The 27,681-nt window shown below is 36.7% G+C and overlaps 1 protein-coding gene across 12 annotated transcripts in view; it reads left to right on the top strand.

Moving 5' to 3' along the window:
• The first annotated feature begins 2,341 nt into the window (after window positions 1-2,341).
• The window catches only part of LOC103719516 (ARM repeat superfamily protein), a 40,685-nt gene continuing 15,345 nt past the window's right edge, over window positions 2,342-27,681 (top strand). For 2 of the 12 annotated variants that reach the window (XM_088707020.1, XM_039128294.2), the window contains exons 1-15: window positions 2,342-2,589; window positions 12,214-12,274; window positions 12,355-12,427; window positions 12,530-12,652; window positions 12,919-13,088; window positions 13,380-13,529; window positions 16,752-16,898; window positions 20,292-20,358; window positions 21,131-21,447; window positions 22,555-22,686; window positions 23,878-23,997; window positions 24,300-24,386; window positions 24,599-24,727; window positions 25,053-25,164; window positions 25,344-25,478. In XM_088707020.1, the coding sequence (XP_088563146.1) occupies window positions 12,221-12,274; window positions 12,355-12,427; window positions 12,530-12,652; window positions 12,919-13,088; window positions 13,380-13,529; window positions 16,752-16,898; window positions 20,292-20,358; window positions 21,131-21,447; window positions 22,555-22,686; window positions 23,878-23,997; window positions 24,300-24,386; window positions 24,599-24,727; window positions 25,053-25,164; window positions 25,344-25,478 (1,816 nt within the window). In that variant the 5' untranslated portion in view covers window positions 2,342-2,589; window positions 12,214-12,220. Of the gene's footprint in view, window positions 2,590-12,213; window positions 12,275-12,354; window positions 12,428-12,529; window positions 12,653-12,918; window positions 13,089-13,379; window positions 13,530-16,751; window positions 16,899-20,291; window positions 20,359-21,130; window positions 21,448-22,554; window positions 22,699-23,877; window positions 23,998-24,299; window positions 24,387-24,598; window positions 24,728-25,052; window positions 25,165-25,343; window positions 25,479-27,681 lie in introns of all 12 variants that reach the window. The other 10 variants (XM_039128295.2, XM_039128291.2, XM_088707025.1 and 7 more) reach the window with 6 other exon arrangements.

The following is a 27,681-nucleotide window of genomic DNA, read 5'->3' as shown; positions in this document are numbered from 1 at the left end:
CTTCCCATTCAGTCCTAAATCAATGAATGGACTTAGGAGATAAAAGGTCAAAAACCAAAACTCTAGGTCCATATGGTTGGAAATGAATAAAGGGCTCGTTTGGTTCGCGGGAAGCATTTTTCCTCCTAGAAATATGATTTATGGAAAGAAGATTTCTAGAAAGAGAGTGCCTGGGAATGTGCTTTTGGCATGTTTGGTTTAACATAGAAAAGTGACAGATTTTTAGAGTGCTAGTGTTTGGTTGACTATCCACTTTCCTGGGAAAGTATGTATAATTCCTATTATACACTTAATTATAATTAGGTTTTTAATGCCTCTTTAATGTTGAAGGGTCTTTTTGGAAAAAAAAATAAAAATAGAGTGATTCCCGCCTCATGGGAAAGTAACTTTCCTATGTTTCTCATGGAAAAGACTTTTCCATGAAATATGGGAATTATATTTCCATGGGAATACAACTTTCTCATCTCTCTCTTTTGAAAACTCCAACCAAACAAGAGGCATTTTATTACTTTCATGTTGACCATACTTTTCTCCCTTCTTTTTCCGCGAACCAAACGAGCCCATAGGGCATGCTGTACTTACTTCAGCACAACTGGAACACCTAATTAAGCACAGCCCCACCTAATTAAACGCTTCATGTTGGCAAATCCTGTCGTACCTTTCATTGATTTAGATTAGGGATACCTCACCTTTCATTTTGCACATGAGGGTGGTTGTTAGGTAGCAGCCTTCCATATCCCACGTGCCAAAAAAATATTAGGAGAGAAAAAACATTTATAGTCTAAGATCATAATTATATTTCTCTATTAACCTACATATAGGTACAAATTGAACGTGATTGTTGAGGATGAAACTGGCATTGCAAATTTCGTAATATTTTGCAAATTGGTTCAATAATTGATTGGTGTACCACTGATTAATCTTGCTACCAACAAAAGATTTAGTAGATTTATATTTCTTTATGTTATCCAAAAGATACTCAATCTCAATTACATGTTCCAGATTACATTTGGTTCGCAATCTTTTGATACCAATATAGTTAGCTTTAAAGTAACGAAAATTTTCTAAGAGAAATTGCAAGTAGACGATCAACATCTAACTTCTAGTACTGCAGCTTCTTCCTCTCATATTGTGGACAAAGCTATTGTTCTCACTCCAAAAAAACTTATTCATGTCGAACTCTTTGAAGATGAAAGTTCCAAGAGAAATCTATCAATCAAGTATTGTATTTTTAATACCAATCAATTGTTCATTACTTTTAACTTTTTGAACTATTATTTCTCTCTTATTTTTTTTAAAAAAAAGTGGGAACTTACTTCCTGATCTTCCTTCAAAAAAAGGATGCATACCAGATAACCTGCATACATAGATTTATATCGTTAACATTAGGGGTGCAAATGAATCGGTCGGATCGAGTCATGAATAACCTTCGATCCAATTCAGTTTCTTATTCGGGTTCTAGATTCAGACCTAACTCAATAGAAGATCGAGTCAAGTCGGGTCTACGACTATAATTTTTGACCCAACGGGTTATTCAGGTCGAGTCGGATCTATGTATAATTCAAACCCAACCCAAAAAATTCGGATTCGAGTCGGATCATGCTATAATTCATAATAAAAAAACATAATTCACTACTTTAATATTGGACTTTTTATCTGATTTTTTTTACCAAAATAAATAAGTTTAAACACATTTTAGAATATATACTATTTTAGTTTAAATATAATATTATTTTAGAATATATACTAAGAGCAATCTTTTACTGCTTCTACGAGCAAACCTCGTGCCTAGTTAGCTTGCCTGAAGCATCTCCCTACCTTCAATCCATGCGCGTGCCCCAGCTGCACTTGTGTACGCTATTTCTAATTAGATGCACAAACAAGAGGCTCACAATCCAAGGCCAATATAGGCACGTACCAAGTGCAGGCCCTCCTCCTTTTCTAGGGAGAGAAGGGGGAGGGGAAGCAAGCGATACGGAGACCCTTCTTCTTTTTTTTTTTCCTTTCTTTTATGAAAAAATAGAAAGGAGGAGAGAGAGGAGAACCTCCCCCACACCCACGTAGCAGCCTAGAGCTGATCACGGGCCTTCTGGCCCGCCCGGCCCGGCTCGAAATATTTTGGGCTTGGGCATTAAAAACAAGCCCATAGGTCGGGCCTAGGCAAGAAAAGCAGCCCGACCAAAAAATTCAGGCCGGGTCTGAAACTTTTAAAAATGGCCCGGTCCGACCCGGCCCGACCCGATTTTTATATATAAAACACCATATATATATATATATATATATATATATATATATATATAAAATTAATTATATATATATAAACTTTATAAACTTAAGAGTTAAGAAACCCTAACCCCCCTACCCCTTCCCTCGCTGAGAGCCGCCGCCTCCGCTCTCCCTTCCCTCGCTGAGAGCCTGATCTCCTCTCGCCCTTCCCTCGTCGAGAGCCGCCGAGTCCGCTGAGAGCCGCCGCCTCCGCTCTCCCTTCCCTCGCTGAGAGCCGCCGCCTCTTCAACGACCGACCGGCGGCTCTTCGCGTCCTTCTCCACCGGCCGGCAACTCTCCGCGTCTCTGGTCACTTGCTCACCGGTAAGACTTGGCTTTTATTTTTTTCAGATTATTAGGGCTTTTTCTCCTCCTCCTCTTCCTCCTCGAGCTCGGTCTCGGATGGATTGAGAGAGAGAGAGAGACAGAGAGAGAGAGAGAGAGGTGGGGGAGGGGGGGGGGGGAAGAAAAAGAGAGAGGTGGATCGATCGGCGCTTGGTGCCGTTCGTTTTTCTTTGCGTGGGGCTTCGACTCCCCAGACCAAATCCCTCGCCCTCCATCCAGACTCCAAAGACCGAAGGTTGGTTCTGCTCCCGAGAGATGCCCCTGGAATCTGGATCTACTCTTTGATCCTTGGAGCTAAACGAGTTCATATAAAACCATGTGTTACACTGTTACTTACCACCCCTTCTACCGTTTACTATCTACTTTAGATTGTTTTTGCTTCGAGATCAAATTAATCTTGGGCAGGTACTGGATAAGAAATGTAATCATGTTCAACCATTAACAATTGCTAATGTTTCAATTTTGTGTTGGTAGGTTTTGAAACCACCACCAATACTATCTATTTGAAATAGGCTAGTTATATCCTTAGTATTAACCAATTGACCATTGGAGAAAAATACATCCAATTTTACTGTTTTAGAGAGCCCATTAAGCTGTTGGGCCATTTTAGGCCATTTTTAGATTCCAAACAAAGAAAAAACCGGGCCTGTCGGGTCGGGCCTGTCGGGTCGGGTCGGGCCTGTCGGGTCGGGCCTGGGACCAGATTTATAAAGTTTGGTCGGGCCTGGACAAAAATTTAAGCCCGACAGTCGGGCCGGGCCGGGCTTGGGCATAGCCATCGGGCCTCATTTCTGCTGTAGAGCCCGATCCGAGCCCGGCCTGGCCCGGGTTTTGATCAGCTCTAAGCAGCCTCTAGTGGGCCCTCCTTTCATTAGAGAATGTTCGATACAAGCCACAAGTTTCTGTATATCCTCTTCAACCCGTAGGTTTCTTCCACTGGGATTAACATCTACGTGTGAGTGTGTCACTTCAGCACTATCTCGATACCAACGGATCAGTAGCACTTTCATCAGCAGCGTTCAGATGTGAAGTATCCGGTCTTCAAATTTAATTGATGTCCACGCATGTCGAACCTGGACCACTCGGGTAGGAGACGGAGACCCATCTTCTTTTCTCATGGGAAGCCGTGTCCATTGTTTATAGGGCCAGGCCAGCACTCCACTCCATGTCTCCATCCCATCTGCACCCATCTCATCGCTATCACGCCAGCCAATTCCATGCTCCCACCCCGCCAACCAGCTTAAACCCCGCGGCTGCGGCCCGCCAGCCCCCGTTGCTTTCCGCCGCTAAGCTGGTCATCCATTCATCCTCCCCTGCGGTCCTGCAGACCTAAAATAGATAATTCGAATTTGAGTCGGATCAAATCAGGTTGTTGAATAAATAATTTAAAATTAATCAAAAAAATAATAAAGCAGAACAGGTCAAAATTTAATAAATTCAGATCTAAATTGAAAAATAGAATGGATCCAATTAAAACCCCGACCCGGCCCTAGTAACGGTTCGTTCTCAACCAGTCAAGTATCAGTTACGTATTAATGGATACAAATTAGACAAAAATGATTTGACATGAGAAATAAGAAACCTGTTTCTCTCTCACTATATATATATATATATATATATATATATATATATATATATATATATATATATATATATATATAGACACACACGCGGTCAATATTATTCAAGAGGTGATGGTGAAACTAAATCCATAGCCCATGATTGGCTAACATATACAATGGCGAGGCTGAGGAGAAATATCTGACTTATCAAATTTTTATTTTTTCCTTTTTAATGATCACACTACATTTTTTTATGAACTCATTTCAAATTGTACCATTGCAATTAAGGGCCTAATGGTGACATCTCTCCATCGCAAGTAGTATTACTCACTGTTGTTTTCAACGAGGAACCAATTTGTAAGTTTTTTGAGGTTCAGTTGTGATATTATGTCCTAATTTCTAATGACATGGATGCTTAAATTAACAACACTTGGATGCAAAGAATGTTAGTTTTAACTTAGGGAGAATCTAAATCCCGCATGGGGGATTGGAATTATCAACTTTATTTACACCGATCATTTTGCCTAAGAATCTGACTAAAACTAGGTTAGATAAATTAAGAAGCCATCAATTGAGGGAATTTGAAAGTTCCAAGATGATATCTCTAGATTCTTCATTGTTAATATAATTCTTAACTGCCAAAATTGAAAGTAGGTGAGAAAAAAAGATACATGGGCATGGGAAAATGCATATTTAAAAAATATTTATAGTAAAAAAAATGCTTCAAAAGTAGGTATATGTTCGAGATTCTCAGAAGATTCCAAATCAGGTGCATTATCATAAGTAGAAGATTCTATTTACAAAGATATAACCACTTATTTACAAGAGAAATTTTGAAAGGGAAAGATGAGTAAGTGATTGTGATAAAAACCAAAAGATAATCAATATCCTGAAGTCAGGTCTCTAGGGCTGGAGATAACATCTTTACATACAGAGACAGTTTTCGAAAAAGCATGGATGAAGGTGAAAACTCACCATTTTTTGGGTGCGGCACTATAGTTATTCATCTAAGTTCCACCTAGATCTTCCTTAGTATTTATGCAAGCAATACAGTGATTCCAATCTCATGTTAGCCTTTTTTTTTCCCAAGGATTTTCTCGAATGCGAGGCTCTCACCTCTAACATGAGTTATATAATGACCTCTTGGTCAATTTTCCACTAAACTTTTAGTTGTTCATGCCTATAAGGCTATAATTACAAACGTTCATGCATCATTCCCACGGAAGCCACCCAAAATAGATCAATTATATCGTACTAACAACTAGTGGCATCATATATCATACTAAAACTAGTGACAGCATGGACAATTAACATAAAAGTTCTAAATTTTTTAGTATGGATTTTTTGTTGCATCGTGGCAAAACCTTCCAAAGCTGACCTTGGCTAATAATGGTTGTTGTTTTGGTTACTGTCTATTCTAATATTTATGTTAAAATTTTGGAGAGTATTTGACATGAGATTCAAGTCATTTATCTCTACATCTAATATTACTAAAATTACTCCTTTACCATTTAAAAAATAGTATATGCTAATTATATTCATTTTTATGTAATACTTGTGTTTTAATTGTTTGGCTTTACAAATAAAAATAACGAAAGTGTATCTCTGTTTGTCCAAAAAAAAAAAACAGAAAGAAGTACACCTCATCCATCAACACATAAATAATACACAAATTTAATTAATGTCATAAAACTTCTCATATGATACGATGAAATGGCAGCATCCATAATATCGCAAATCAATTCTGAAAGGATAACCATCTACTTTTGCATGCTGCATTCATCCTCGATTATCCCATAGAAGAGTTGAAGTGCATGGGGATTGCACAAGTGATATTATGATAAGTAATATTTTCTTTTCCTCTCTGATTTAAGGAAGCAGTCATACAAGATTTTGTTTTTTAAAATTTTCCCCTCACAATGCCGTTCGCTTTGAAAAATTTATATCATTCTTCAACCTTCCGGAGCAGCATACATAACTTGCAACCACCGCATGTAATTCGAGCTTTATTTACAAGTATGTAGACTTGCCACTAGAGAAGTATATAGGCCGGATCGGTCTGAAGATAAATCCAAAATCAAACTGTAGTTTACTAAAACTGAAAATAAAATTGAACTAACTATTTACAAATTTTTTTAAAACCAATATGAGAAATTGGGTTCAGTCCGGTTCGATTTGATTTGTTGGATTGATATTCAATGCGCTAAATGAGTTAAGTTAAATTCAAATATAAAAATTTCAAATTATATAGGATTGAGTTCAATGGACTGAATAAAATAAATTGATTTAAGTCTAAATATAAAAATTTTATTTTATATATAAAAACATATTTTTTAAAAAGTTTATATATATATATATAATGAAATATATATATGTATGCATATATATATATATATATATATATATATATATATATATATTAACCATATTGGATCGTTTTCCCCATCACGGCCGCAATGGCTCCGTGGTACCGCTGTTGAGGCTTTCGGCAAATTCAACCGGCGTCCCATCCTTAACGAGGCCATCACGCTTCCATTCGGTTGGCCTAGTCTTAGTTCTGACGCAAGCGTTATTAGCTTATCCCTGCTAGGCTTTAGGTGGGTATTTGTACCGCCATGAATGCGCAGCATCGTGAGTAGGAAGACGAAGAATCTGCTAGCATCCTAGCCAAATGGGACTTGTCTCTCAATCCGACCAAAAGGAAACATATTATGTGTTGACTATCAGGAAAGTAACAGATTAAGATTAAGACGGACCAATCAGAGGTACTTAAGTGCTTTCAATTTTTTTTAATTAAGGTTGCGAATTTCTTCTATTGTCATCAGATTCCAGTTTTGTGCTCAAATTCAAGGGGAGCATATGTCTCAGAGCTCCTAACAAAACTCGTTCTCAAGTCAATTTTTTTAGCTTCTATGAACTCGAGGCTCTTCATTATTATAAATTTTTTATATAAGTATTGATGTTTTTTCACACTGTTTTTTTTTAGGTGATTCATAGACCATACATATTGGAATCATATTTCATTAATTTTTTTGTTCTCTCTTTCTATCATCCTTCTATTTATCCACATCCCTTCATTTTTGCTTCACAATCCATAATCGTCTCCTAAATCGAAAACAAAGCACTTGCAAAGAAAACAACCTCTAGATGACAATGGATGAGATTACTTATCTTTGTTTGGCAGGACAGAACGAAGAAGACGAATGGAGAGAACATAGCTTTTTTCCTTTGAACCGAGATGACGCTTCTTTCTGTCGGCAGTTTGGGCTACCCCCTTTTTTTATGAATGAGACAATGATGTGTTTTGCCACGATGGATCACATCGCTTGACTCTCAAAGAGAGACTAAGCTTTTCTCGAGTCTTTCTTTTTATCCTATGTGAACAAAGAAGCGTCATAACTCGTCCTTCTTTCAACCTTTCAGGTTCAGAGAATAGAATGCCTTTAAGAGACAATGAATGGCGATGTTTTGCGCTAGTCTGAATTCTACACAAAAGGAGAGTTCATCCTTGAATCCTGCCTTAGACTCACTACAAATCTCGAACTACCGATTGCCTAAACTCCTGCCAATTCCAATAGGCTTATTGAATGTTCTCATTGGCGTGCATCTAGTAAGCATTGAACCTACTTGCCCCTGTTTGACGTTTTCACTATTCAGCCATGAGATGACCAAACCAAAATCAAAGAAAAAACTCCCCTTTTCTTCTCGAGGACGCGCTATTTTGTTGTTGTATGTTGATGATATAAAACTTACCGGCGAATATTCCATTACCATATCGCCAATCAAGTATCGCCTTCATCGATTATTTGCCATAAAGGATGAAGTTCGTAAGATTGTGAACGGAATCGCCTCTTGCCTCTAGGTACATTAGAATCGCATGAGTTCGCCAGGGTGAAATGCAGTCCGCCAAAATCGCCACTCGCTTTGGATCTGCCTTGGGACAATATAGGAAGACACTTTTGGTGTGGAAAGTTGAACCTCATTCATAAGCTTCAACTTTTGCAGGAGTTATTGGGAATTGTATCTTGAAAGACAATCGTCAGCCTGTTAAAGATTAAATTGTATATGAATTAATAAAATTAATAAAAGTTATTTGGCAATATTTCATTACATATTTTGCATCTTTGTGAACTCAAGTAATGTAATAAAATCCTTATGACTCTATTAAACGATAAAGAAGGATTTATCTACGAGTTCTTAAACTATTTCGTGACCAAACAATATGCTGTCACTAGGACAATAGCATTATCAAGAATAGGTCGTTGTGTGCCATATACGTTGGTTGTCCTCTTAACCAAAGAGTGTAGAAACACCGATATGTCATATAGATGAAGTATAGGAGTACACTTGACTAAACGTGACCAGTCCCTCAAACCTGAGATCACCACGGTGACTTGCAAGTAACTCATTGTATTTTGGTACCAGACTATCTGAATTTCTAATTCAGTGATGGAAGGCTACTGGGTGCAGTCAAGTACTTGCGAAGTCGGTGCGTGAGTCAAGATGGAATGCCCTTGTGTTCAATTTAGTAAAACCTGGGCCAGGGTAATCCTTATGAGGAGTCACAAGATTTGTAAAGTTAAAACACATTTTGGATGCACTGATTAAAGAATTGACAGAACTCTGAAGTCATCCTAAGCATTTGGAGTCATAGGGATTAATTATACGGTAACCATAGTCCAAGGATTTCAGAATATTGCTTTGTAATTATTCGGCCTATCTGGATGTCAGGTACCATTGCTAGATGGTCACTTCGATTAGTACAGAAAGTCGTTCTCGTGCTACCGGCTTAAGCTCGAACCTATGAAGTCACATTCATAGAAGTTTCTAGGTTGATCAAATGGTTGATCGACGATTAAGAATCATCCAGGGGTACATCGGTCAATTCGATTGACCAATTACCCAAAGCAAAAGTTGCAGTAAAATAATTATTGAATTATTGAAGGATTAATTAGCAATTAGATTGCTAATGAACTCAATTGATTGAATGATTGAGCTTAGGTTAAGCAAAATTGAATAAGATTCAATTTGGGCTACATCAGGGTTTGACCTAATTGGATTGGGTTCGATCCGAATTGATTAGGCTCAACCCAATTAATCGGACTTGACCCAATTGGATTGAGCTTGACCCGAGCCTATTAAAAGTCCTTATTTGATAAGGATTCTAAGTTTAAAAATTCAGAAATTGATAAGAAAAAGAATCTCTAAATTTTAGGACCCTAACATTCTTTCTTGAAAAAGAAAGACACCTCATCCTTATCCTTTAAATTTATGGCGCCTCCCTCTTTATTTTTGGCCAATTTTTGGCATGAGAAAAGAGAGGCGTGGGGCTAGTTTCCCTATGAATTTGGCGCCTCAAATCTTCCTAAAGAGATTGGAATCAAATCCCTAATTTGTAGGAATTGCATGGCGCATCAAGCAGAGTGGCGTGCAGCTGAAGTTTGGGGCACATGAACCCCCTAATTTTTAGGGATTCATGGTGCAAAATTTAAAGAGGATTTGTTCACGTCTTAGCTGCCGATTCACCAAAAATTTTTAGAAATTTTATCAGCTAAATTAGTTGGCTAAAATAGGTGTGAGGCGTGGGAGGTCTGTTGGCTATAAAATGACCCCCACGCCTAGGGTTTAGATGACATGGTCTTTAGAAAGGGTTCTAAATTATAGAAAAATTCTGAGAGCCAGTTTTCCTCTCTTCTCCTTCTCCATCTTCATCATCTCGAAGAAGAATCAAAAGTTGAGTGCTTCGAGGAGAAAAGTTCAGTCACTGCAGCATCTTTATGCGAGCTAGCACTCCCATAGAGGAAGATCTTCCTAGAGCTTCGCGTGGACTATCCGTAGAGGCCGAACGCGTGTGTGGCTGCATAAGGTGATCAAGGCATCATCAAAATCCTCAAAGCAAAAAGGTATTAGATCTGATATCATTAGAATTGAGGATTAGAAATCAACTAGATTGCTGAAATTCTGCATGATTACATGTTAGACATAGAATCATGCATAATGGTTTAGGATAAATGTTTAAAGTCCTAAATTTATTTTTGTTGTAGAAATATGATCTTTAGCATGCATAGGAATTAAATAGTTTAATTCATGCTTCCGCTGTAAAATTTTTAAAAATATATGTATGCGACCACTAGGGTTTCCAACAGGAGTATGGGAAGATTCCTACTACACTGCCTGTGGCTTACGGTAGGTTCTATTCTCTTATTGCCTTTGCCCTCAGAAATAGCTCTTTTCCTACCTCTTTGACTTTCCCAAAGAAATTGTACTTTGTGCCTTCCATTTAAAGATAGATAAAAAAAGTATACACCGGAGCTTTTGGATGTCCATTGTAACCCTGCTTCTCTAATCCATGGCCTTCTACTCAAGTATCTCTTTTGGCTGAATTTCTGGCACGTTTTCGTATGTCATGTAAATCAAAGCCCTCTTGCTCATTTACCAGAAAAAAAAAGCCCTCTTGCTCTTTTGGTCGTCTAAAGTTGACGTCAATGGTGTCTTAAAAGCTAAAAACAACGCCCTTAGCAACTGGATACATTTACCATCGATATTTTTTCATTTGAATTGGACAAGTGTCCTAGTTTATACCGGGATTCTATGCCATATTTGAGAGCCCCGTATATTGGCGAAACTATCAAATAGAGGAACTTGCGGCAACGGAACTGGCTGATTGGTCGGCTAGTCTTTTTTTTTCGCGAGGCATGAATTGAAAATTAAGCGAGTTGGATCAGATTGGATTGGTTTGATTTAGTTTTCTGAAAATTTAAACTAAAATTAACCCTTTTTTTTTGGTACTAGTCTTTCTCAAACGGATATTATATCAATTTTTAAATTTAAACTAAAATTAACCAATTTTTTTTGGTACTAGTCTTTCTCAAACGGATATTATATCAATTTTTTCAAAAAATGATATAAATAATAAATGTAGCTGGCTAGAATCGGACTTACGGTTTGACCTGCTATTTGCGTACCCTTATTTTTTTTTCTTTTTTTTTTTGGTAAAAACGATATTTTATATAGCTCTAACGTGAGTACAACTTGCTAAATCAAGAAAAAGTAAAGAGTACAAAAGAGGAGGAACATCCCTCGTGGATGTCCAGATGATCTCCCTAGAGTATCGGATAATAAAGGAGGCGACCCAGTCTACGATACTGCTTGCCTCTCGGAACACATGTACTGCCTAAACGGAGCTCGGCTCCTGGATCAGTTTGCGAGTATCACGAATAAGAGGGTGACTATTACCATATCTATCCATTCTCTGCACCTAATTAATCACCACTGAAGAATCTCCCTCGAGGCAAATGTACTCAATACCAAGTACCTGCTTCGCAAAAGAGATACCCTCTCAAGCTGTCCGTAGCTCTGCCCCAACTACAGTAAGATCGGACGTACGATCATTCGCTGCTATCATCCTGTCAAGGTGGTCTCTATTTACAAATCCGGCTTCTTCTGATATCTAGTTTGCCGACATACTATCATCAAAATTTATTTTGAGACGATGGAAAGATGGGGGCACCCAAGAAACAAGGCAAATGCGCGGTGCACGCGTGCTCCCGCCTTGTGGTGCCTGCCACATTGATTCATTCAGCGCGGCGCAAGTTCAGTTGACGGCATCGGGGCCGCCAGGCCTTTTCGCGAATGGGTCCCATCATCCCTTCAATCACCTGCCGTCGATCATTGAACGGATCGTGGTGGGTGATTTAATCAGATGGACTAAACGGAAACGAGAACCGTAAGGGAACAACTCGAAATGTTCTCCGAAATCTCCGTAAAGGCCTCAAAAACCCTAAACCCTCCTGAAACGCTTCCTCTCGTTCTTTTTGAATCTTATTCCTTAATCCTCCTCGTCGTCCTTGCCGAGGTATTATTCGCCTGAAACCACCTTTTCACTTTCACTTTCTTTTTTAGTTTTATCTTGACTTCAATTATCCAGAATTCCATTCTTTTCTACCGTCCTGACGTTCAATTGTTCTTCTTTTGAAACAATTATTGTTTTACGGGATACCAAGGATCACATTTGTCTTCTTTCTCTGTTTTTCTTGGATAGAATTGACATGGTGCGATCAAAAGCAGCTCCCAAGAAGCCAAAACGGGGCGTAGATTTCAAAGTAAAAAAGTTTTCCTTCTCCTCCGATAATCTCTTCTCCTCGCTATATCTCAATATTTATTCTCTTTGTTTTCTTGCTAGAAAATAAAGCGTAAGATTGGCCGGAAGCTTCCCCCGCCGAAAAATGCCACCAATACCCAGATCAAATCCAAAGGTACGCGCCGTTCTTGCGTTTAAAATGCAATGAGCAATTGATTTGTAAGGCCTTTAAACCAGATGACTTTACTTATGGTGGGGGTTCGGTGTTGGTGAACAGCGATTGTTCTTCCGGAGCAAAGCGTGGCATCGGAGAGAGTCGGCCTGGCCGTGAGCAAGAAGGGGTTGACGTTAAGAGAGCTCCTTCAACAAACGTCCCATCACAATGCTAAGATTCGTAAAGGTATATGCTTTCATTCACTTTCTTTGGTTTTCTTTAGATGTAATTGATTTCTCTTGGCATAGACGAATTCCTTTCGGTTCAAGATTAAAAAGTTTTTTTTTCCCCTCCCTTTTACGCATGGATTTGTTGTTGTAAGATATCCTTTTTTTTGTTCCAGAAAGAAATGGTAATTTTAATTTTGACTCTGATTAATTTACTTCATTGTATAATCTCTTTGCTACATGACCAAGTTGCTAACACAAAAAGTTTCTTTTGGTTTGACGAAGCTGCGTTAACTGGTATCAAGGATCTTGTCCTAAAACATCCATCAGAGCTTAAACTCCACAAACTTGCCATCATAGAGAAGCTACGTGAGCGGATCTGTGACAATGACAAAGTGGTTCGTGAAACCTTGTATCAGCTCTTAAAGACTGTGATCTTTCCTTCTTCGAAAGAGGTATTTAGGAAGATGTGCCCTTCAATTTGCAGTTTGATATATTTAAAATGTCATTAATCAAGTTATATTTCTGGATAACAATTACAAAAGGTGTGCTTTTTGATATCTTGAAATGCCACCTATCTACTTCCTCAAGGCACTTGATTATTTGGCTTGACTATAAGTTTTTTCATAATTTTTCCCTCTGACATTATTACCAAAGCTGTAAACCTTCTCTTGTAACATGCAAATAATTTTTATTTGTCTTTTTTTCCCCATTAAGTATTAGACCTCAACTTTCCTTCCTTGCAGGACATAACTGGGGCAGTTATATCTTTATTAATGGCGTATATCTTCAATGCAATGACTCATATGGCAATTGACATTCGATTGATGGCTTTCAAGTTTTTTGAGCTTGTTGTTCTGAGCTATCCATTCTCCTTCATGTTATATGCTGAAAAGGTCAGTATCAATTCTAACTTAAGTACGATCTATTAGTATATCAACCATGGTCTGCCGTACCAGTCGGTACGGGTCAGTACCGGTCGGTATATACTGGTACTGGATCCTACCGGTACGGTACAGCTACATATTTCGGTACTGAAACGTATCGACGCGTACCGGCCCGTATCGACGTGTACCGGTCCGTACCGACCGGTACCGACGCGTACCGACCGGTACCGACGCGTACCGACCGGTACCGACGCGTACCGACCGGTACCGGCCCGAACCGACCGGTCTGTATTGGCTCCAAATTTTTTTTGGCTTCTAGTCTCATCGGTACAGTACCGGTTCGGCTCGGTTTGGTTCGGTACCGGATCGGTACCGATGCCCACTGGTACGTTGGTACAGTCGGTACCGCGTACCTTATTATCAACCACTGCTGTGATTGAATGTGATTCATGATAGTTGTGTTTATTAATTTATCCTCATTATAGGACTTTCTTCAAATAAATGCTTGAGTTTGTTTCTAACTACAAAAGCATGCAAAATTATGCAGATAAATTTGATAAAATTTTGCAAGTGTACACCAACTATGTAACATGATTTGAAGTTTTCATTCAAAATCGAACAAATTCATTTTAAGAGCATATACCGTATATTGATATGGCTTGTGGTATCATCATTCAAAAATGATATATTATGATTGTTTGCTAGACTTGATCCTAGGAAGACCTTGGTAGCAGGATTTTGGTTGGCTTTATGTTTTTGTCTGCCAAAACCAGTTTTGACTGGATCTTGGTTGAAATCGGTTATTTTTGGTGAAAATAAAGTTTATTTGCTCATTCGTTGCATGCCATCACTCTTCCATTGTTCCCAACACCAATATTATTACTTCTCCACCACTATGCTTTAGATATTTCAGCAAATTTGTACAAAAATTAGTTGAATAAAGTGCCAATTTCTGTACTAAAGAAGCTGGTAGTAAAGGCAAAGCTGCCACTAGGTACCGTAACAATTGGCTTCATGGATTGTGTTAGAATCATCTATTTCTTTTCTTCATTTGTATTTTTATTTTTTTATTTAAAAAAGTGATGCACTGAAGGTCTCCTAGTCATAACCTTTTAATCTACTATTATTTCTTTTAAATTTTTATTTTATGTTTTTGTGAATCTAGAGCATGTACAACTGAGATTAGAAGATCTTAAGGCCATATTAGTGGTTAGATAGGCTGCTGATATGTCATAATTCAAGTTGTCAAGCCAAATGGGGTAGTCACATTACTATTGTAGGCATTACTCTTCATGGTTACTGTGGCATGAACTGTACCCTGAACAGTAACCAGACGGTATGAGAGCAGTTTAGGAAATTGAGAATAAGTTGTTTTAGGTTTTAGTTAAATGGGGCTTATGTTATTTATTTGCTCACTTCTTTGGAGCTGTGGAAGTAAGATTATTCTTCTTCTTGGATGGCCACTTGGTGCCTCCATCCCCCTCTCTTCTCTGCCCCTCTTCTTTCTCACTCTTATCTATTATGTTTTTGCATCTCTTTCTTTTATTTAATATCCTTTTAATTCGGCTGCTTCACTGGTTGCGCAATTTTTGTTGCTCTCTGCAAATATTATTGCTATTTATTCTAACATATCTGCATTTAAGAGTCCAATCTGCCTGTGCCTAATTTTCTAAAGTCTCTTTACGGTGATTTTTGCCTGATTGCGCTGAAATGCATATATATATATATATATCTCAATAGTTTGATCGATATTCTCCTAGAAATCTGTGTTTGACAGGGTTTCAAACAGGTTTCTTGGTGCTGTCCTGGAATTCCAGCAAACAAAACTAGTGTTTTTTTATCAAGGACATAACATGAAATCAGGTTTAGTATGATTGGTGCTAAATGACAGCAACCTGATAATATAGTTGATTACCTAATTTCAAAATAAAATGAAAGTCAAGCACATATTTTGAGGAAAATAGTAATCAAACTATTGATTTCGACATAATCAGCCAATAATCTTGCGGTAAAGAGACCTTAAAACACTAGGCACAAGCAGATTGGATTCTTACGTGCAGATATATTAGAATAACAACAATAATGTTTGCAAAGATGAATAAAAATTGTGCAATCAGGGAAGAAACTGAACTAAAGGATCGTGAATAGAAGAAAGAGATGGAGAGATATGATAGATAGCAGTGAGAAAGCAAAGGAATAGAGAAGGGGTAAGAAAGCACTAAGTGGCTGTCCAAGCTGGAGAACAATCTCTTATTTTCCCAGATCCAATAAATTGAGCAAATACATATCATAATATCCCTCAAATAAAACCTTAAGACAACTTGTTTTTGATTTCCTAAACTGCCCTCCTTAGGACCCATTTTTCATGGTTATAATCATGCTACAATAACTGTGAACAGTAATGCATATGATAGTCATATGACCCACTATGTTTAGGGCTGATGTGGCTTGATGACTTAAAATATGAAACATCAGCATTTTATCTTACCACTAATATAGCTTTGAGATAGTTCCATTGCAGCTGAACAGGCTCGGGACTCAATAGAACTGAACATAAAACACAAATAAAAGAAAAACTACAGCAGATTAAAAGTTTAAACAAATCTTGACTTGATGTTGATGGCTATTCAGTGCTTCAGTGCATTAAAAAGCAATAGAGCTCATCTTGTAATTGAACAAGGGAGAAGAGGAGGGAAATAAAAAGATAAAATTTTGATGGAAAATAGAAATCTCATCTCTCTCCTCTCTTCTCTTATTTTCCAATATTTCTGATCCTATACAACAGCACCAAAGAAACTGAAAAATGATGAAGCAAACGCTTACTCTCATCCACCTCATCCTTCAAGAATTTCTGTTCCTATTGTAATTTTGGGGCTTTTGTTAGCACTCCATCTATATGTTAAATCTTGGACTTCGGCTAGGCTTGTGATTTTGGGGCACTTCGAAGAAGTGGAGGATGATTAGGGAGGAAATCATCTCACTTATTGTGCAGCTGTTGAATTAGATTTACTGGACGGATGGGGATAAGAGAGGGAAGGAGAGATGTGGAGGGTGTTGAACCCGGTCTTCCATTTGTTACTATTATGGAAATAATAATGAGTCTCTATTGTGATCTGTTTTCAATATTATATGGTGATGTGGATATCATATGCCAAATTATCTTATTGTAATTTATTTACCTGTTTTTGGTTTCCTACTTACAATTTATTTATATTTTTCTTCATTGGACAGGTTCTTGACTATTATATAGATATTCTAAGAAACAACCAGATCTATTTGCAAGAGAAGAACAAACTTAAGAATACTCTTGGTGGGCTTGTTCAGTGCCTTTCTTTGTTGGCCAGCAAGAATGAAAAGGAGGATAGGTTACATGAAGAAGTATGTGTCACATGTTAAATTTTTATTGGTTCGGTTTTACTGCAGGAATTTGATTATATAAGAATTTTTTTCAGTGATGCTGTTTCTTGTATATGATCTGGCTCTTAAAGTTTGTTTTATTGTGTGATTATTGACAACTGAATGTTAAATTTATGTTTTTTAAAATCTTGACCTCCGCTTTTCATGTTCTTTCATTTGCATTTAATGGGCTCAGGTGCATCCTATGATTTATATATCTTCCATTAGAACTTTAGAAGCATTTGATTGTAGCTATTGTATACCAATATTCCACTTTAAAAGGATTCACTTCTTGATGCAATAATGTACATAGCGTGCTTTTTAGTCTCATATAAATTATTTTGACTTGATGTTAGTGTCCTCGCGCCTTTACAAAAGTGGATACCAAGTGGTTTCTTTGGTGTTATACTGTGTTGAGAATCCTCAAGATTGAGGTATCAAGTAACACCATGAGCTTATTCACTTGAAAATTTTTACATAATTCCTTTGATGATTTATAATGTTGTGCTCATCCTTTTTTCGAATAAATTACTTTACGTAATCTTTTGCATCAATTCATGAAAAGTGTGACATACTCATCTCGAACATATTATTTTCAACAAAAGGAAAAACAAGACATCAAAAAGGCTAAAGTTATCGTGACGGCGCTTTCACCACTCAGCTTAGGCTTATAGTTGTTTCTGTGCATAACATGAATGTAAAGCATTGCATGAGAATCCAAAGACATTCCAGCAATAGTTGATGGAATTAAAGGGGAAGGGTAAACAAATTCCAAAGGCTGGAGTAGAGTGGATCCTAAATGCACTAGTAGTTGTCATGTTGGTGAACAATGCTGAAAGTATCTGGGACTCAGCTATGGAGGTGACTAGACAGACTGGTGATAATAATACTCTCAGAATGAAAGTTGATGGCAGAACAAGTTCCAGGAGGTTAAAACAATTTGGAAAACTAATTTAGCAAAGTAGACGATTTATTGTAGTAGTTTAGGTACGAGGATGAGATATAAACAAATTGGCCAAGATGGATGAAAGTAAGATCATAGATGTAATCATGTTAATGCATTATACTTGAGGCTCACATATTCTAGGGGAAGGATGCCTAGATAGAGAACAGATGGGAAATATTTTCATTATATTATTGAACATGGAGACAGATTGAGGGTAGCAAACTAAGATCCATAGGAGATGCAGGCATATCATAGCAGGGTTGGCAATATTGGTTTCGGTACTCATACTGGTACCATGCTAGTAAAGTATTGGTATGGGTCTCATACTGGTACCATGCTAGTAGAGTATTGGTATGGGTCGGTTCATGGTATCAACACTCGGTACACCTCCCATCCCAAGTACCAAGTATCGGTTCGCTATCAACACGGTATTGCCCATACCGTTAGGTATGGTATAGCGAACCATGTAACTTAGTGTGCAAACAATGTAGAGGATTTATGGTATGTGTAGTGAAGATAATTGGAGTGACTAGTATTATCCCTTTGGAGTGTGCAAAAAAATATTCGAGAAATTAAGCTGCACTAGTAAAAACTCTTGTTTACGAGATCTTATAAACGATAGGCTTGATGACATGAGAAATATGGTTAAAGAAATGGTTGGAATTGCAAATGTGGTCAAGAAATTGGACTTTAAGAGTCTGGTATAACAAATGTTAAGAGAGGCAGTGTATTGGCAAAAAGCCAATTTGGTTTCATACCAGAGCATGTAATTATGGAAGCAGTTTTCTTGGTTCATTAATTGTTGGAAATGTTTTGAGAGAAGAAGAGTGCTATCTATGCTAATGTGGGAAAAAATATGATATAGGATCATGTGAGACAATCCAATTGGCATTGAAAAAGAGTGTTCAATAGTGCTTCATTAGGGTCATTTATTTGATGTAGACTTGTGTCAAATGAGGAGGTCTTACTTATTATGAGTTTGCAGTGAAGATCAACCTTAAACCTATACCATTTTATATTTTGGACATGTTGACAACATAGATGCAAGCAAAATATTATATGTTGATATAGTGATAGATGATGATTTATTAACAAGTAATTTGGAGTTATAGAGGAAAACATAACGGAAAAAAGGACAAGAACTCAATCATTGTTTTAAGCACCGGTCGGATGCCCATATTGGTAGCAATTAGTACACCCTTGCTGAGTGTCGGTACGATACTTCTCTTGAAACCGACACTTGGTATAGGGGGTCTACTAGGTACAATCTCATGGAATCAATCATACCATGATAGAGTATTTGAATTGATGGAGCTAAACTGAAAATTAAATCTCTGTCACAAATAATGAAATACCTTAAAGTGCTCCTTTGACACCTTAATCTCTTATACAAGAGAATACGGTGATAGATGAAAGCAATTTGTAATAATTGCTACATGTTAAGATGAAGAGTAGTGGTGCTAATTGGGTACTTGCAATCGTGCACACTAGAACGACTTGGTATAAGAGAATAAACATGCTTGCTATATTTTGTGGATAAGTAGGAGGCAGTAAAAAGATGAATGCATAAAGAACAAGTTGACTAAATATGAGGATATTGAGGTGGATATGCACTAAAACTAGAAACATAGAGTTGAACATGATCTATGGCTTAAATTTGTAAAGGGGCGTAGATAAGGAAAGCAAAATCCCAGTGGGGGCCGGTGCCTTTTTACGGCCTAAACTCCTCTATTTGTCAGCCGTGGGGAACTACTTCCTTTATGTCTGAGGCGGGGGGAGGGGGATGGGCCTATGTCTTATCGGATGAACTGAGATGTTTTGGTTATATGCAATGAAGATCAAAGAGGGCCTGACTGAGGAGGGATAATGAAGGTATCTATGGATGTCCACCTTTTCAATATTCCTCATCCCTAGAGAGAATAGTTAACTGAGACCTAGCCTGAAAGCCAGAGATATGTCATGTTATGGATTCAATTTGTTCTGAAAATGCAAAAACAGATGCATAAAATGGTACTAGTGGAAAACACGAAATATCAGTGATGTAGTAAGGCATATGTCTAATGTTGGTTAGACTAGACTATTTTCTCACTTATATGAAGTGTTATGTATGTATATATACAGTTGTATATGAATATGTATATGAATATATAGACATAGATATGTACATATTATCTATTTCCTGGCTTGTCATTTTTCTCTTAGTACCTCAATTCTTTTGGTTGAAAGTAAAGCACAAAGTTCTATTTTCTTATCGGCCTTCTAGATAGGAAATAGATTTTCCTTTCTCTTTCTTTGTTTGATTTAGTAGCTATTATCCTATCTGCCCACTAGTCTAAGCTAGAAATTCTTATTTCTGATTGTAAGAAGATGTCTTTCATTTCTATGTTATACATTTTTTTAATAACACTTGCTTTCTTCATTGATCATAGAACCAAAATATCGTTGAAAAGAAACGTTTGCACACTTTTGAACCTGAGATATACAAGGATGACGCAGGTACTGATATATTCTCGTGCATTCATGTTATTTATTTTTATTTACTTTGGGCATTCATGTTTTTATTTATTTATCTATTAATTTTTGGGATGTTCTGTAAAATCCTTTTGTTGATGTAAATATAGTCTATTTGTAATGTTTACACATGCTTTGACTGGAATCCCATTGTTCATGATCTTTAAGTTTGTTTGTATTTCTCTTTGTGATTTATAACTTTGTAGTGCACAATTCCAGGTTGTTTGTGTTAGTGGATAATCATAGTTTTCTAATGTTAGTTTATTTAGTAAATAACTTGAAACTATTTAATACACATGATAAATAACAATTTAACAATTGACAATGTGTTCACGCATGGATGCATGCATGTGTGCTAGCATTTTTAAGAATGTGCATGCTAGGTTATTATATCATAGTTATTACGTATCATGGTTAAAATTATGTAACATAGTTGAAATTATGTTATTTTTCTAAGACATTATTTTTATCTGAAACATCAATATATAGAAGTCAAAATTTGTCTATCTTTGTGGTTAAAGTAGCTTAACCAAGCATGTAAGGTGCTTATCCGCAAGACAGATGTCTAGTTGCGCCAGTCTGTGCTAAAGTCTTGGCATAGTACAGCACTACAGGTCTACCACTTGGCATATTACAGTACTACAGGTCTACCATGCTAACCTGTAGCTATAACAGGCACACAATTCTTTCTGTTTTTATTTTGTTAGATCTCAATAAAGTTTTGTAGTTATATTATTACTTTTTGGCTGTTTTGCAGGAATTTCTTCTATTGACAAGAAACTGCTAGATCTTGTGCCAATTCTGATCAACTGTTTCCAAGAATCCACAACATTGATTCGTGGAATGCCTATTATCGATGCTCAGTCGTTTGATTGTATGTTGTGCACACTTCAGTGTATAAATCTAGCTGTCAAAATTGTTGTTCATAAGATAAAGAAGCCTTTTGTGAGTACTGGACCTTTTCCTCCATCACTGTCTGATGGGCCTGATATGATGAGAAGTTCCATGTTTGTATACTTAAAAAAATTATGGGAAATATTTCCAGTTGTCCAGATGCATCAATCCGCTGAAAAGGTCTGCTTGTTTGCTTCTTGAATAGCTTATGATCATTATCTGATTTTTCTAATGCTTAAATAGTAACTATGTTGTCTTCTTCTCATTAGTCTGTGAAGTCATTATTGTCTAAGTCGTTCACATGTGGCTGCACCATCTGACGGTATTGCACTTCATTCCAATGAAATAACAGTCTTCTTAACTTGCAATAATGTTTGACCATAATGTATTGTATTTAAATATCCAATTTTTTGCTAACATTTGTTTAAGAAGTACAGATCAGTTAAGGAAAGTTAAATTAGTTGGCTGATTAGTCTATTGAGCAGAATATATTTAATTTTGTCCAGGTGTTGGATATGAAAAGATAGGGTGAAGGTACGTAGGTGCCTTTAGAAATTTAAATAATACAGAACATGGAAAATTAAATGGAAAAATGACTTAAAATTCTTCATACATAACCATTCCAATCATAGCTGTAACTAATTAGGCTATAATAAGTAAAATCATTTTCCTTCTTTTTTAAAAAATCTTGGAGTATTGAACTATAATTAACACTCCTTTTTTCCTCGCTCTTGGCAATAGTTAACGCAGTTTTTTACTTGTGCCAAAATGAATTCTAAGACATTACTGTTGATGATCCACACTGTTTATCACAGCATCTCAAATGGCTAAAACTTAAGTTTACTTTGTTATCCATCCTCCATGCATCAAGTTGTTAAGCGTAAAGCTAGGGTTTACCAACGAAGCTAATACTTGCATCTAATCGAAGTTGTTACAATTTACAAATGATTTGTCTCAGATTGTGGTTGAAAAGTATGCAATATATGTGAGTTTACAGTCCACACGATTAGAATATAAGGAAAGGTGTGGAACATCTACTTAAGTTGTTCGCTAGGGAATGCTGAAGGAGCCTCATATGCACATTTATTGCTTTATATTTGTGCACTTACTTGAGCAAAAATGTGATTTTTTCATTGTCAAAACCTCCTTTGATTTTAGAATGAACTCCAACCATGCAAATGATTCACAAAATTCCCTACATGGACATAATGCATGCCTGGCACCTTTTCTAAAAGAAGAGTTTATTTGCCACTGGATTTTTACTTCATTCTCTGTAATTATTTGCAGGAAGATGACAGATATTTCACCTTGAACGTTGGTATCACTGAAATATTTTTGCACCTGAGTGAATGGATTAATGATGGCACCCTTGCAACTGAGAAATTTCTTGAATTCATTGAAAATTTTCTACTTGGGCAGGTTATCAGCTCAGTTAATGCTATCCTCTTTAGAGCATGTCTTCAGTTGTTCATTTATAGAATTTCTTATGTTGCTGACTGTTAGCATTATGTATTCTTGCTGTTTCTAGTACTCATTTTATCATGTTATTTGTCTGCTAATTGAAAATTTGATTGAATTTATAATTGTTTGATTGGCTATAAATATCAGTTATGAATATGAGTAACTTTTCTCATCCTGTTTTTCAAGTTGAGAATATTTGTTACTAATTCCTTCTTAGTTCTTTGCATTTCTTCTTGGTCCTCTGCATTTTTCTTCCAAAACTAAGACCCTCCTCTTTATCACTTTCTAACATTTTATGGAGACTGCACTTATTATACATTTCATTATATTTTCGCCCTCTTTTCTTACCACACCGAGTAACAACAAAAAATACAAAATGTTACCTTTTACCTTTCAGGCAGAGGATCACAAAAAAAGCCAAATCCACCCTCAAAATATATATCCTGTACTCTTGGTGTGAGACTGGCAGGATGGAAATCCCAAAGTTGGATAGCAGGAGAAGCCCCTTTTAAAAAGGAGGAAAAGTTTCCCTCTCTAGTGAGAGAAGCCAGGAAATAAATATCTTATTCCTCACTAAACTTTTCCTCATATAATTTATAATTTGGAATGCTTCAGCTCCTTCCAATCCATTTTCACCTTTACTTAAATCTTACTATGCTGAGTGGAGCAAGTTTACTCCAAAGGCCTGTGAAAAGCTTAACAACCTCCATTGTTGGTGAGAAAGTATGAGAAGAATAACTTTCAACTTGCAACAGGATTTGTTCACTTGATCTTCATCGGCTATCATTATCAGAAAAATTTCAGGATATCAAATTTAGAGCAACAAATAACTTATTAACATAATCCCATTAAGTTGGAGCAATGGAAATGTCACTGTTGATGTACTTGATTTAGAACCTAATATCCTTAAGCATTTTTAAATTTTTATTTGAACCATAAATATCTGATACTGACTTATACATGTGCTTGTATCTCTTGGAAACACCACTTTGTTGATAAATTTGAGGTCTATGTATCTGGATACTCTTTTTGATTAATATCACTTTTTTGACTATTAAAGAGAATTTTGTGCTCTACTGTGGATACAAAGTTTGCAGATGTTTCAGTAAGTTTTCTTGCAAAAGATATTGATAGAAATGTCTATAGCAGGCTGGGACCCATTTGCTGCCTAAAAAGGTTCACGTGGAAAAGCATTTAGGCTCGGTGTTACCATTTATACCAGGACTTATATCGCAAGTTACGGGCAGTTGGAAAACTAGTCTTCTAGAGGTTTGTCTGCATTTCATGAAATAACAGCATTTACCTTGCCAATATATGTAATGTAACATATTAATTTGGTTTCTTGTGGGAAGAAAATCGTCCCATGCCACTTATTTGAAACTAGAGGGTACTATGTAGTCCAACTTAGTTTACATTTTGCAGGGGATTGCTTTTATTAGTCCCGAGAGCTTAATTACTTCAACATGTCATCTGCTACTAAATTTCTAGGTTATATGCCATGTTTCTCTATCACTACGACTTGTCTACAGAGAACAATACATAATAATTTGGACTTGTAAATCTTGTTGCAGGGTTTTACTGGCACATTTAAAAATTGCAAGGTGGATAGCAAGCTGATTTTGGCATATTTGTCTGCATTAGAAGAAATGCTACTTCCTGTAAGGATCAATATTTTGAAATTCTTCAAATTTCAAAATGTTTATTGGAATAACTCTACCATATTTTTCACATTGAAAAATATAATTTGAGTTCTAATATATTTGGTTGGCCTTCCTTACCTAAATTTCTTGCACAACAGATGACATGGTGCATGTAAATAAGATTGTACTAATTGTATTTGATGCCCTCTCTCATTTTCTCCCATTGCAAGATGGAAAATCAAAGTCTGCTGTCATTTACATTCAGTTATCCGGACTTATTAAGCTATCAGATTGCATGGATACAAGAGCTTCCTAAAATTCTATTGCAATTAGGGGACAAACACCCCTCTGTGTCAAAGGTATGCCTATGAATAGTATTTTGCCTTTGATTTATTCATAGCTTATCATTTTATGTATTATATTTTTTGCTTCGTGGTATCTTATTACTAGATGAAACCAGCATAACGATGATAAGACCTTTTCTAGAATTGTTGATAAATGTATTATTGTCAGGGACTGAAGTATTGCACCTTACTTGATCTTCTTTTAAAATCATGTGTGGTATATTTAAACTTAGTTTAGTTGGCATGCAAAATTGACATGATTGAAGAATGTACTCAATAACTTTAGTTGGCATTACGACTTTCTTCATTTTCTGAATATATTTATTGACAATGATTGCAGGTTGTTTTAAAACTTATACTTAAAATTGGCCAGTCCTCTCTGCCAGACTCCCCTCTTTCATTGGAGTATGACTATTTGCAATGGCCACTGAGAGAATTCTATAGTACTAGAAGTAAGTATAAGGAACGTAGGAATTCCTTTTACCCTATAAGAAAACCTTGTTATTGTTTTTGTAGGCCGACTGGCTATCTACATCATTTGTTGCACCTGCTGCCTCAATATATGAAAGCATTTCCATACTCTTTTTCTTTTGATTGGTTTGTATTTAACAATAATTGTTAGGATTTTCAGTTATTGCAGGGACAATACAATATGGACCTTTTACAAAACTCCCAAATGATTGTCAGGAAGTTGCCCTTTGCTGCTTATATTACTTCTCAAATTTGAGTTCTGACTTTCTCAAGTCATTGACATACTGTTGTTTATGTAAGCATTTTAGATCACTCAGTTCTGCTTATTTTTCTTTCCTTAAGTAGCGCAACAGAGTATGCAAAGCTAACAGATATTAAGGCTGATTTCTTGTCTTCACTACCTAAATGTGGTCAAAAGATGCAAACAATATGTTGATAATCATGGATGATTTTATTATTATGCTGATCTTCTTTGATCTGTGTTAATAAGCTACCGAATATTCTGTTACCTTTCGACTGACTCTGGATATGGATTCTGCAAGGTGGTGGTTGTTGTTGTTACTAATCTTTGTAAGTGATAAGTCTGGTTAACTGTTACACTTTCGTAGTTTGCAATCATTTTAGCCTAGTAGGTGGATGCCATTTAAATTGGTTAAATTTATCTAGCTAAAAAATTGCGTCTGTGTTTAACCATGTAGCTGTTTGATTTCTGCTTAGAAAATGCTTGATTGGTTAATATTTGCTAGATCTTTTGGTCACAAGATTAGCTGTGACTTGTGATTCTTATTTTGTCCTTGGGTTAGCTGATAACAAAGTATGCTCTTTAAGACTCTAACACTTGATCAACTGATTATCAGCAATATCACTTGCAGAGTAAAGGTTTTTGGTGCGTGCTTGTTAGTTTAGTTTCTGCCAAGTATTCAAGTGTCACATGCTGGTGCTACGTTGGCCTATTACATGCTGTTTGCTGTGCTATGCTAGTGCTTGGCATGCTGTGCAAAAATCTGGTTTCACTAACATATGGGCATGAGTTACAAACAGTTTAGATTTTCGTGTTTGTTGAAGCTATTCTAAACTTCCAAGGCTCTTGGATATTATCTTACGTAAAAAAAGAATCAAAACTAATACATGATATTTAAAAACAAAATCAACTTTTTTGCGTCCCTTGAAGTAGACTATTTAAGGCAATATTGCATGGCATTACACCCTGACAATGTATTAGCACCAAATATGAAATTTGATTAGTAGAATACATAACAGTCATTGCTAAAAAAATTATACCTTGATCCACTCCACTGCTATGTTGCCATTGATAATGTTCTGCCTTTCATCTTGTGAAGAAATATGAAAGAAAATAGAGAGCTTAAGAAGCCTCTTGGCTTGGCCCTATGTGAGGATCCTTACAGGTGTGTGTTTAGTTCTCTATTGGTTTTGCATTGGGGAGATCTTAGGCACTTATATAGGGTCAAAAAATCTAAATAGCCCTTTTTGACTAGCTTTTTTGGGTGAGGTTCTGGGTTGGTATGAATGATTTTAGAGCAGACCTAACCTATGGCCCATATGGACTAGGGGATACTGCAACACATGCTTTTTTAGTTTAACCACAGGCCAATCAGGGTATTTGTGAATGAATTTAACTGAATTTGACCTGGTGAGGATGTCAAGGTTTAAAGTGGGGGAGTGAGGATCCATGTAGGTGTATATGGGGTCCCATATCACTTGTGCATTGGGATCTTTGGATACTTATGCATGGTCAAGTAATCTAATAATACATTATGACTAGTCTTTTTGGGTGAAGTCCTTCGTTGTTACAAATGGTGTCAGGGTAGACTTGGTCTATGACCTGTGTGATGAGGGGTATTATAGCATAGGGTCTTTTTGGGGCCGACCGTGGGTTAATTGTGGTGTTTGTGATTGGATTTGACTGGATTTGGACTCTTAGCCTGATGAGGATGCCATAGTTTAAATAAAGCATGTGAGGACCTCTATAGGCATGCGTTTAGTCCCACCTTAGTTATGTGTTGGGGAGATTTTGGGTACATGTAGGGACAAGAAATGTAAATAACTTCTAGCTAGTTTTTTTGAGTGTGATCCTGGGTTACAAATGATATCAGAGTAAATCCGACTCACAACTCATGTGGACTAGAAGACACTACCACACGGGCTTCTTTGGGGCTAGCTATGAGCCAATGATGGTGTTTATAATTGAATTTGACTAGATTTGGATCTTTAGCTTGGAGAGAATGTCAGAATTTAAGTGGGGCAATATGTGAGGACCCTTCCAGGCATGCATTTAGTCCTACATCAATTGCGTGTTGGGGAGATCTTGTGTATTTATATAAAGCCAAGGAACCCAAATAACGCCTTCTAACTAGTCTTTTTGAGTGAGGTCCTGGGTTGTTACATATTGTTTAATATTCAACTGTGTTGAATTTCATCAAACCTTGTTAGATATGAGGCTTTACAATGTTTCTTCTCCAAGCTTACTTGATGGCTGG

The sequence above is a fragment of the Phoenix dactylifera genome, chromosome 11, assembly GCF_051530095.1.
Source record: "Phoenix dactylifera cultivar Ajwa chromosome 11, Ajwa_hap1_PhDact_Kaust_v1.1, whole genome shotgun sequence".
Taxonomy (NCBI): Eukaryota; Viridiplantae; Streptophyta; class Magnoliopsida; order Arecales; family Arecaceae; genus Phoenix; species Phoenix dactylifera.
This window is presented reverse-complemented; position numbering and strand designations above follow the sequence as displayed.